The sequence below is a fragment of the Limulus polyphemus genome, unplaced genomic scaffold (assembly GCF_000517525.1).
Source record: "Limulus polyphemus unplaced genomic scaffold, Limulus_polyphemus-2.1.2 Scaffold8917, whole genome shotgun sequence".
NCBI lineage: Eukaryota > Metazoa > Arthropoda > Merostomata > Xiphosura > Limulidae > Limulus > Limulus polyphemus.
Genome location: NW_013674527.1, coordinates 6771 through 19687, shown reverse-complemented (window position 1 = coordinate 19687; position 12917 = coordinate 6771). Strand labels below are relative to the sequence as shown.

General features: G+C 32.6%; 1 protein-coding gene across 4 annotated transcripts in view; it reads left to right on the top strand.

Annotated features, from left to right (window-relative positions):
• Positions 1-12917, top strand: part of LOC106475644 (CDKN2A-interacting protein-like) — a 20508-nt gene that overhangs the window by 5274 nt on the left and 2317 nt on the right. For all 4 annotated transcript variants that reach the window (XM_013936324.2, XM_022379703.1, XM_022379702.1 and 1 more), the window contains 2 exons: positions 834-1015; positions 5285-5427. In XM_013936324.2, coding sequence (XP_013791778.2) covers positions 846-1015; positions 5285-5427 — 313 coding nt within the window. In that variant the 5' untranslated portion in view covers positions 834-845. The remainder of the gene's footprint in view (positions 1-833; positions 1016-5284; positions 5428-12917) is intronic.

Sequence of the window (12917 nt, the reverse complement as noted above, 5' to 3'; positions counted from 1 at the left end):
TTTCAGTTAAATGTATTTCGTCTTTCGTAGTACCTAACATTTGATTCATCTTATTTATCGGCTTAAATATAGGGCAGAATATCTATTGTTTTTTGAACACTTTAAATAAACTACTAGTTAAACCTGGAACATATGGTAAGATTAGGCCTTCCTTTCTAATTATTTTCATAACTAGGTTTTAAAGTACTAACTTGATCAATTATTATAGTATTAGTGAATTTCTTCTTTTTTTTTTCCCCCATTATTATGGGAATGACATTAACATGTAGTTTGTTGACCAGAATTCCACTACTGGCTATGGCTATAAAACCTAATTTATCAAACTTGAGCTACAACAAAAGGCTCAATGATTTGGATTTGTAGTATTTTAAATAACTATATTTATGTGCTTAAATTTGTAAGGGGTTAGGATAACCTGCCTATTGAGGAAGTCCAAGATTTGATTTGATGTTTTTTGTTTCTTTTGCTGGGTGGATCTGTAACCAAATGCCTAATTATATGAATTATTCAAGACTTATACTGACAGTCTTTTAAAATTATCTTTAGGTCTTAAAGATTTAAGGATTGGAAATAATATGTATGTATATTTTCTATTGGTCATGATTTTTGAATGATTGTTTTGAAAGTGAAAATATATATTAATAGTAAAATTGCAAGGAGTAATGTAAATATTTTTCATATTTGGTTTATATACTATATAACATTGATTCTCATTCCAGTATTAGCTCTGCATTAAGATTTCTAATATGAAAATGATGTGGTCCAACAATAATTTCAGCCAATTTGTTAAAGATGCACCTTGTAATTAGTAATGATTGATATTTTTTGTTAAGGATACTTCAGCGATGACTGATGGTAAGAACTTCGATGTTGAGGCATATCGCCAACCTTGGGAAAGCGATGAACACTGGGTTATGAGACGAGAATTTCTTTCGACCCATTCTGATAAATTACCCTTGTCTAGACTTCTGTGTTTGGCTCAGGTGTTTGTAAATGTTGAGCTACTGGGCTGCAGGTAACTAGTTGTATATTTCTATTTACAAAAGTTTTTGGTTTGCTATAAACAAATGTTGAATTTTGGCAGATGATATAAAAATAAGTTGTCAGAAAGTATTCATGGTGGTTAAGTATTTTGACAAATTGTCTGTTAGAGACAGTTTTCAAAATATGGGCCAGTTTTCAGTTCTTCCCATTTTCTAAAAATTATAAATATGATAAGAAATATTTTTCACTGTATAGTACCACAAGTTATAGAAGGAAACTAAACAGAAAACTACATTACGTATGAGCTGTAGTTCTCTTTCATTGGATGTCTTGTATGAATAAATGAAACCGATGTTTCTAACTACATTGATCTAAATATTTCATGCTGTTGATTAAGTAAAAGTTTTAAGTGCAGTGTTTGTGCTTATTCATTTACTGTGAGGTGAATTTTGCCACTGGATTGTGCTCTATTTTGAAACATTATTTTTTTATTATTAATTTCAACTCTTTATTACATAAACAGTGTTTTCTATATTTTTCTTTCTTCTGTTATCCTCTTGTTGATTTTAATTATTTAAAATATTTTTTGGATAAGTTCATCTATGGTATACTTAGGTGGAAGTAATCCCCCCTTTATGAAATTTTTTTTTTATAATACAGGTCTAATTATAATGGATGTTTTGAAAAGATATATTGTAAAGTAATAATGAGTTCAGCTAAAGCTAACTGAGTCTGTGTTAAGAAATAGTGGTCTGGATGTAAGTGTGTAAAACACAGTAAAAAAAACTTTTTATAACACAAGCTCAATGTGTATACTAGCTTTGGACATTTGACAGTCACTTTTACTAGAGAGTTAGATTGATCAGACTATCATTATTCCCCAAAGATTCATTCCAGGCTGACTGACTCGCTTGAAATGCTATTCCAGGCTGAAACTCATGCCAGTTTAAAAAATAGTAACATCATCACCAGACTTCTTCAGAATGACTAGCATTACCCACGTGACTGGTTATTCCTAATTAAAAGTAAGGGAGTTGGTACTTGACATATCAACTAACTTACCATTGGAGAATGCAGCTGTCTACTTCCATACACAAAGTGTAGCTTTACAAATATATCTCCCATGGGCAAACCAGTTGTTATCTCAAACAAATGACAGAGAACAAAAGTGGCTATAGTAAACATAAATTAACAACTTTCTTGATTATGTGTTACGTACAGTTTTCATGTATATGGATGTGAATTGCTATATCTAAGTTAGTGTTATAATTATGATGATCTTGTATGTACATGGACTGGTTAATCAGTTGTCTGTAGTTATCTGATAATATTTTATTTTTTCTATCATTTCTTGGATTTATCAACAGCATTTGAGGTGACATATAATGCAACCATGGACATGATAATCTACCCACATTTCATTCTACTCAGTCTCAGACTTAAAAAGTTGGTGATACAACATAGTTACAAAACAACTATGACAGTGATTCATTACTGTCTCAGAAGTCAGTTTTCTGCTTTCCCTCTTCTCGCATTATGTAAATCCACACTTAAATCGGGACAAAATGGTACAATTAGGATGTCACATTGACCATTTCTTCCTAGATTCACGTTCACCACCAGAAGTGAAATATATTTACAATTCCCTTTGGTTCTGTTTAATTTGCGGAAGTGGGTGGGAGGCATTTTTTTTTCATCCATTCTAACTATGATGTCATTTTTTTTCTGGCTACCATATGTAATATATAGCCGTATCAGAGAAAGGAAGGGGTAAGTCAAACATAACTTACAATTTTTATTAATATGGTTGATTTAAGACACTTGAGTGTTTACTTTCTTACAAATGCAAGCTCTTGTGTTTAGAAAGTGAGGAAAGATTTTTCTGTGGTTTCGTGTGAAACTAAAATAACCTAAAACTGATTTTGGCATGTAAATTGTAGTTCAGCATTTGATTTTTTGGAGGTCCACAATTCATAATATTCATATTCATAATAATTAATCAGTTTTGTGACTTATAAAATGATAACCTATTATTTAGCATATCACTAGTTCTTACCTGTCATATTAGTTCTGAATATACATGTCATTTACTTACTTTAATCTGTATGATGTAGGAATACTGTAATTACTTTGCATAACATTAATGAAAACAATTTTACAGTTTAGAAAAAAATGGGAAGCCCTAAAATGATGTAATTTTTCAGCTAGTAACAAAAGCTCAAGTGGTAAGATTGTCTATTGTGTGGCAAAGTAAAAAAAAAAAATTTTTTTTATTTGAGTCATAATATTTTTCTTGTAAAAAGTGAAAATTTCTAAAGACTAACACGTTTTTTTTAACCCTTCTAGTTTAGATTTTACAGGTCTCCCAGAAGCCCTATTTTTATGAGTCTTTCCCCCTAATTTTTCCAAAAAATAAAACTTATTAAATTGCTTCTTTTATTCTATAAGTCTATTTGTAACCTGCTGCTGCATTAGTTTCACTTCTGTTAAAAAAAATGAAGAAAGCTATTGGTGATGTCAGCGTAAAGGAAGAGAAATGGTGTAACATGATATGATACTCTAAGGCTCATTTCACACATTGAGGAAAATAATGTATGCTCCTTTTGCTCACAGCCCCCAGTGGCACAGCGGTATGTCTGTGGACTTACAACGCTAGAAACTGGGTTTCCTATACCCGTGGTGGGCAGAGCACAGATATCCCATTGTATAGCTTTGTGCATAACTACAAACAAACGTTTTTGCTCACTGTAACATGATGAAGTAGTCTACTAGATAATTTACATGAAATCATTATGAATACCATCACTAAATTATAATATGATGCCAACAGTCATAAGTACCTTGTTGAGGTGAAAACAAAATGTCACCCAAAAAGTATACATGTTTAAATAATTATGAATGAGCCACAAAATCTGTAAGCCTACTTCATCAATATTTTATATCTGCTTTTTTCTGAAAGGACACCATACACTGAAGTTGTTGGAGGAGGTCTGTCTTTACTGTTCATGCTTCTACATATTTTGTCATATGTTATTTTCATGTTGTGTTGAAAGAGGCACCCATACTTGTGCAGGTGTATCCACCTGTAATTAGTTTTAATATCATCATTGGTAATCTCTAGCTAAATATCTTGGGACAGTGGATAGAGCTGGAAGCATCAGTAATAGTTAGGAGGGGGATGCTGGGAAATAAAGGTGTGGGAAGAATAAGCTCTTAGTATGTATTGCATTATTAAGGCTCAGATTGATATTCTCATTAATTCAATTTATTTTTAGAGTAGAATAAATAACTTGAGTTCAGTCGCATGAATTAATTTTTTTCAAACTATTTTTAAAAAACTAATAGGCTTAATGATTGTTTATACCATTACTATAGTTACACTATTAGTTTTAAATCTCATGCTGTGATTAGCAGTCCTTAATCTTCACTTCTTTGTGTTAAAAAGTTTAATCTACTCTTTGAATTAAAAAAGAGAGATATACACAATAATATTCTCATCTAGCATGTAAATTGGTTCAAATCACTCAAATAATGAATTATGGTGTTATAGTTCTTAAGTTTGTTGTATAACATTGCAATCTCTTAACAAGTATATTAAATTAGTTGCATTATTAAGTGGGCTAATTTTTAGTTGTTATGTAAATATATCATATTTTATATCTGTTAGTAACATCATAGATAAATTCTAGCTTAAATTTGATGACGAGGAACCCACTTTGAGACTAATAATCCTTGGAGATAGCTTGAATGGGTAATGAAGAAAAACGTTAATATAAGTTTAACACAACAGCAAATGTACGAGGTTTTGATGATGACAAAACCTTGTCAAAACATTGTACATTTGCTGTTATTTTAAACTTATATTAATGTTTTTCTTCATTACTCATTCAAGCCATCTCCGGGCATTATTAAATTCTAGCTTATATAATAAGCAGACAAATTTATTCTCAAAAACAGTGTAAACTGTAAAAAAGGTCAAACATGACCTTAAAAGTATAATGTAGAATTTCATAATTTGCATATGAAATCATTGTAATGTTTACTGATAAACTGCCAAATTTCGTTAACATTTGCTTACTAATTTAAAAGTTATAGCATGAAACTATAACAAGCACAAAATTGTTATGAGGTTGAAAGAGTTAAAATTATAATATAGAATTTCATAATAATGCAAACACAGTCAAAGCTAGAACTTTTACATGCAGTTGTAAATGTACGTGTGTGAATATTATATGTATGATGTTTCTAAAGTATGTATAGAAGCTGGTTTTTTAATTCAAATATTCTGTTCGTTCTTTAGATATCCTGCTCCAGTTATGAGACAGGTAGCTGAACTTTCTAAGGAAATTAACAGTGCAAAAGAGTTGAAGGACAAACGGCAAGAACGAACACAGATTCATTTTGTCATGGCAGATGAAGCCAAGAGGTCACAACCTGTTAAAGGTATATGTGAGTATTTGTTGACTCGTGTACTTGTATGATTTTAGAATTTCACCTGTTTATTGAATTCTGAAAGTCAGGTATCTTTTACACATGCAAGTTTCCATAAAAATGTTTTCATGGTTACGTTAGTCAAATTTGGGGTTTCTCTTAATGATAAAGTATTTCCTATTCATAATCTCTCAATGCTTTTGAAAATTTAGAAAACTACCAGACTTAATGGTGTTTATGTAAGTCAATGACTTGCTTTCTAGATTTCTTGCTGTTACTAAGGTATCCCCAGATATTTTTAAGACTACTTAGTGCAATACTAAAAAATAAATGTGAAGGCCAATCTAGAATTTGATTTACCACTTGTCACTAAGTTATAATGATTTCGAGGAATTCCATCCTTCATCAGTAATCCTAGACAAGGGCAAGTTGAATCTTAATTTCCAATATGATACATTACTTCTGCTCACGTAAATAGCTATTCTCATTCAATGCTGCCCTCTATATGGAAAACTTTTTTTTGTGCATACCACAAGCCTTGAGCTCCAACATACCTTACAATCAACTGGTTTAAATGTGTCTTGCATGTAAATCATCATGCGACAAACCAATAAGAGTACTGCACACACTCCTGATGCATGTGACTCCCTCTATTTAATTCTACCAAACTATCACTTGTCGTTTGAAAGTACTCATGTAAGACATTTTTGTAGTGCCCCTTAAATTTGTTCAACTTCATGGTTTTTATTATTATTCTGAAGTGGATTATTTTTTTTATTTACCCAGTTTTTCCTCTTTTTTTTTCTCTTCATGAAACAATTGTTTGATTTTCATTTTTACACAATGAATTCTGATGATCAGGTTACCATTTTGGAGATAATACCATCTACTACAGACTTGCACAGGAGACAGGTGGGGTGGGGGTGGGGACTCGATTTTGGACTTAATACTATCATCTGACAATAGATTAATCATTATATGAGTCAACCTGCTTCTCCTGATCTTGCCCCTATCCCTCCTGAACGTGCCGAACTAGTTCGGGTCAATGAGGATTTTGAAAGGCTTTTTTAGACCTGATTTTTCAAGTGTGTTCCATTTTATCCATTTCCTTGATTTCATATAATCCCTGTTCTTCTTTGTTACATGATATCTCCTCGTCTCACTATTTAGTTTCCCCCTTCTCTGGATATTAGGGTTTGTGCTGAGCATTTTGTTTCTCAAATGGTTGAGGGTACCAGCATATCTTGCCCTCCATGGGCTTCATAAGAGTTTGTCTTGTTCTACCATCAGGCTGAATGTATGCTTATCGATTCTCAACAGTTAGAATCGATTTTGCCTGTGTGGGAGGCAGACCCTGATCATCCTGTTTATTTATTCCACACCCAAGTTTCTCAACTTCATCTTACACTATCAACTCTCCAATGGTACTTTCCGTCTACCATCCACCTCCTTTCAAAGGAAATCCATAGAGATCCTGAGTGTTTTTTGAGAGATTGCCTATACCTATTTACCTCCATTTTGGCACGTTTGTCTTCTTCAGCACTAGCCTTACACACATGGTTTCTCTGTTTTTGGGATCTCCTGGGGAGAGATGCAGCTTTGTCCCAAGTTCATTTACTGCTTACTTATCTCCGGGTCTTTTCTACAGCAGTATGTTCTTAGTAATATTCCTGAGACTTTGGAATCCTGTGTGGAGTCGGTGTGACACAAACTACCCTTTCTTTGGTGGATCGTTTGTCTCATTCTCAGCCTAGACATGCTGCTATTACTATTTCCTGTCCAGCTCCTTCTCAGCCCTTACCTCCAAGGTTTTCTCATCTCATCGTTTTATTCAATGCAGATGGACACGTTGCCACAATGCTAGTGACTACCCCATGGGTTCCAGTCCAATGGGAGCTCACTTGACCAATTTTGTTCCCTTTTTCCCCACAGATCTGTGGGTTATTCGGGTATTATCTGAGGGACTTGTCATCCATTTTCTTTCCCCCTTCTTCCATTACCTCAAATAAACGTTTCCTTTCCATTGCCTTGGGATCCTATCACCAGTCAACATCTGTCTGAAGTGGTACAAGATCTTTTCTCCCAGCAGGCCATCAAACCTGTCAATCATTCTACTCCAGGTTTTTATTCCAGGCTGTTTGTGGTACCCAATAAAACTGGGGACTGGCAGTCTGTAATCAATTTGTCCCGCCTCAATCAGTTTTAGGTTCTACCCCAATTTCCCGTTGAGTCTTTTCTCACCCTAATGTAGTCTTTTTCTCTGGGTTTGTGGATGACCAAGGTCGACATTGCGAATGTTTACCAATATGTCCAAATATCTCATCAGTTGAGACACTATCTTTGGTTCATTCATCACAGGGTAGTTTATCAATTTCACAAGTTTTCCCTCGCTCGACCCACTGTTTCTCATATTATGGATTTCCTCACTTGTCTGTTTGATCAGGGGTCTTGTGGATGCTATCAACATCAGCTCCAATACTTTCCAACTAACATGACTTGAGTTTTGAGAAGTGGATCCAGTTTAGAAGAAACCTTTCTAGTGTAAGGTTCTGAATTAGTACCATATGTACTGCCTGCTGTTCTTTCAGTTGATGTAAAATGCTGCTCAAAAGTGTCCTCTTCTCATTCTAAACTAACAAACTTGAAATATTCCTGTTGCAAATATTCAAAGTCTTTCAAGTTGGAATATGCTTCACTTGCAGTTTCACAGACAAAGTTAAGATTGTGCGGGCCCGGCATGGCCAGGTGGTTAGGGCACTCGACTGACAATCAGAGGGTCGCGGGTTCGAATCCCTGTCCCACCAAACATGCTCGCCCTTTCAGCCGTGGGGGCATTATAATGTGATGGTCAATCCCACTACTCGTTAGTAAAAGAGTAACCCAAGACTTGGCAGTGGGTGGTGATGACTAGCTTCCTTCCCTCTAGTCTTACACTGCTAAATTAGGGATGGCTAGCGCAGATAGCCCTCGTGTAGCTTTGCACGAATTTCAAAACAAACAAACAAGATTGTGTGTAATAGATCTTAATGCAAACTTCACATCAGTAATTGTACTAAGAGTGTCCTGCTGAAGGTTTTTGAAAAGATTGTAACTTTTTGATGTCATCAATAAATGAAAACATTTTCTGGATTTTGTCATTTCTACAGGTGCCCACAACCACTAAATTTAAGTAGTGTGCAAAGCAGTACATGTAATATGCATTTGGAGCCCAATCTTTAGCCTGTGTCTATCATCCAGTGTAATATCAAAGCATAGTACAGTGGTTATCATATCTTTGACCTTGCACATTGCCAAATGTAAAACCATGGTTTCCAAAAAGATTACATTCCTACTATTTTTATCAGAACACACTGCTATGTAGAGTAAAAATTCAGTTACTACTATTTTCACTGGCATATCTAACAATGTTGGTCTTGTTTGCTGTAGCAGGTTGTTGTTTTTAGGCAGATGAAATAGGGCTTTGCTTTTTTAATATCATCTACAACAGCTTCACAAATAACCTCGGCACTAGCATGAATTATTTAATTTTTAGATGAAGGTGATATGTAACCAAGGTATCCATATGGACTAGCAAGGGCTTTCTATAGATGTTCAGCCATATCTAGATTCCAGCAAGCAATAAGCTCAGGAACCTCCGGAAGAACACCTCTGTTGCATGAGGATTAAGTTTCATTGTAACCTCGGGGAGGAAGTTTTAGATGGGCACCAAAGTATTTATGATACTGAATAACAAATATAAAAAATATTGTATCTCTGCCACCTGCCCTTGGTTCATATCATTAATTTTTTATTTTATTTCTTACTGAACATTGTATCTAGTGGCTCAGTTTTTTATTTTTTACTTTGACTTGAAACTTTACTGTATAACAGTTCATTCAATGTAAAAATGACAAGATATTGATAATATCCCAAATCTAATTCAGCTTTTTAAACTGAGTCTAAAGAATTTGGGGGGGGGGGGGGCTTGGGTCCTATCCCATTGATCATAATTATCTATGTTATACAAATACATCATGAAAGTGTTCCCTCAGAAATTTTAAAATCATACACAAGACCAAAATGCCAAATAATTATATCTTTTGTAATTTTTCTCAATAACTTTTGAAGGAATGTAAAGAGGATTTCATGAATTCTAAGCCATGGCTTCTATTATAATGTCTTACTTAAAACATAGATAAAATTCTGTAATTAGGTATAAGAAAATATATGTTGAATTAATTTATCATACTTTTTGATTTTTGAAAGAGTTGTAGATAATCAGTATGTTTTAATGAAATACACAAGTATTTACATGTGTGCAAAAAATACAAGTCTTCTGGCCATCACTATAAAGAAGGTTTTTCATTTTAGTAAAGCCTATGCTTTACTCCTGTGGTAAATACTATAAAGAAGGTTTTTCATTTTAGTAAAGCCTATGCTTTACTCCTGTGGTAAATACTATAAAGAAGGTTCTTCATTTTAGTAAAGCCTATGCTGGATTTACCACAGGAGTAACCTTTGTATACATATATTGAACTTACTTTGTTTTTAACATTTCATAAATATCTTTATCTAGGTTGATATTACTCAAATATAGGAAATTAAAGTATAGTTATTAAACGAAGACCATTTTTTTGTTAACTTAAAAGTTGCTGGGATGTATGTTTTTCCTATACACAAACATGTAATTCCTTAAGAAAAAAAGTTTGGTTACATAGGTATTTTTGTGATAGACAAAACTCCCTGACACCGTTAACAATAACTGTTATACAGCAATGGAGTTGTAACATTACATGGCAGCAACCACACACTGTACGTCGGCATGTAAACTCTAGTTTTAATTATTATAGTGCATGTTTATATGCATACACAAAGTTTTGCTAACAAGGATAGAGAAAAGTAATAACAAAGCCATTGTATGTTCCACAAAAACCAGGAACATAAAGGAAAGCTAACACTACCAAAGAAGAAGAAATCTCTAGAAAGTTTAATGGCTAAATGATACCAATAAAATAATGTAAAGATGAACATAACTAAAGAAAATTATCGACTACAATGCTGTTCTGATATGGTACGTTTGCCCAAGCATAGGTGTTCCAGAAGTTTAAATCTGAATATACTGCTGACTAGCTGTGCATTAAATTATCCAAAATAAGTGAAAACCATGCATTTTATATTCATGGGGAGTGGGGAGGGGAACAAATGCAGGTATTAAGCCATTCCTATTTTTCTACCCAGATTCCTCCTTTTTTTTTCTTTTGACATTCTTGTTTTTATATCGGTTAAGGTTGGCATCTGTGCTTATAATTATACAAAACAGTGTCTTTAATTTGAATTTGTTTTTTTAATTACAATCATTGTTGCTGAGACTGGCTAACATTACAGTGGTAATTTGAAATTTTTAAGATGTTTTGAACTTCAACTACATAGTTCATTATATTTTAGTAAAGTATACGTTGTTAGTTTATGTTAACTTAAATTCTAAAAATAATTTTTAATTGTGAATGTAACATCCAGCCTGTTTTATTGTGTGTGTGTGTGAAAAGCACATAAATTTTCTAACAGTGCACATGTCATGGCTAATTAAGTGCTTGCAAATAATTGTAATACGTAATAAACTAATATTTATATGTTTAATGTTTAGAAAAGGGTGTGTCTACATATATGTATCATTTAAACAACAAAGTATTTGTAAACATCTAGTTTATTGAAATAATACAGAGTGCAATTATACTTGGATAGTGTAATGTAAAATACATAAAGTGAACACAGAGTTCTGAAAATATCTGATGTGTGTTTTATGAAGCTAATGTTTTGTATAAGTAAGTAAGAAGACCAATGAAGCATAAGTAAAACTCTACAAGGCTTAAAGCAATGCCTAAAAAAATCACAAGAATGTTAATGAAAGTAAACTTCCTGTATATTTAGTTTTATTCTTTAGCTTAAAAAACTTATTAAAATAAAAACAGATGTACAAGGTCATGGAGGTCATAGTTAGGAGGTGGATCATATCATAAAATGGATTTGTAGAGAGCCACCTGGTGGAAAATTTATCAGTCGGAGATAAAATTTCAGCAAACTTTTGCAGATCTTTTTTAGGTCTGTAATTTTGAAGACTTGGTTATGTTTTTCTTTTGTAGGGTGTAAATGATGAACTATGTGTAATATTGTCTTGATTGAGTGGAGATGGTTCCTGATTGGTTAACTACAAGGCTTGTGATTGGCTGATTTTTGAGGAGTTTAATCCATAGATTGCTGATTCTTGAATCTCTCTTGAAGGGGTTCACTTTTTGATTATTGTGTTGTTTTATTTACAAGATAAAAACACATTAGTCTACAAAACTACAGACCTGAAGAAGATCATCATCTTAAACAAAGAAACCTTCTAGCAGTTGTAATAACATAATTCTTTTCTCAATGTTTCTTAAAAAGTTGGTTTTCTTCACTAGCTTTCCATAAATTCTACTTGTACTCATACTTTTCAAATAAGGATCTGCAGAGTTTAAGATCTAATAGTTTTTGTTTTTTTTTTTCATAAGAAATGTGCAATTTTATAGAGCATCAAACCATTTGATTACTAGCTTCACTGTTGAAGAATGTGTTGTTCTTTGTCTTCTGTGCATTATATTAATCATTTTCTATACAAACTCAGGGAAAAAAAATTCAATTACTGATAAGGAACTTTTTAAAAAATAGATGATATTTGCCTAGAGTATTATGTTTTCAATTTATGGTTTCAAATAGTACTTTTGTACGTATAAAATATTTCATAAAGTCAAAGTCATCATGTTATTTGTTGTTCTTGTTCATTTAAGTGAGTTTATACATTTAGAAAACTTTTATTTTGCTCAGTTTTATTGTTGAAATGGATCTGAAGCTAACACTTATTTTGCTAAGTTTTATTGTTGAAATGGATCTGAAGCTAACACTTATTTTGCTAAGTTTTATTGTTGAAATGGATCTGAAGCTAACACTTATTTTGCTAAGTTTTATTGTTGAAATGGATCTGAAGCTAACACTTATTTTGCTAAGTTTTATTGTTGAAATGGATCTGAAGCTAACACTTTTTTTAAGTTTTATTGTTCAAATAGATCTGAAGCTAACACGTACACAGCTTGATCATTTTATTTACATTTGTTTTAAAAAATTATTTAAATGCTACCCATAAAATTAGCATTTTTATAGTGTATTTCAACTCTCATTATCAATCTCATTTGTTTTTAAAATTGCTGTGTAACTAATACCACTAAGGTTTTTTTGTTGTTGTTTCTTCTGGGAGCCAAATGATATTAAATAAAACTATTCAGTTATATTATTGATCATATATTTGTATATACAATTAAATTTATAAAAGCTGACATTTAGTGAAAAACATCATCCAGATTATTTTATTCAACACTTGGTATTAATTATGCAATATGTGTAGTATTCAAATTCGATGACGAGGAACCCACTTTGAGACTAATAATGGCTGGAGACGGCTTAAATGGGTAATGAAGAAAAACTTTAATATAAGTTTTTCT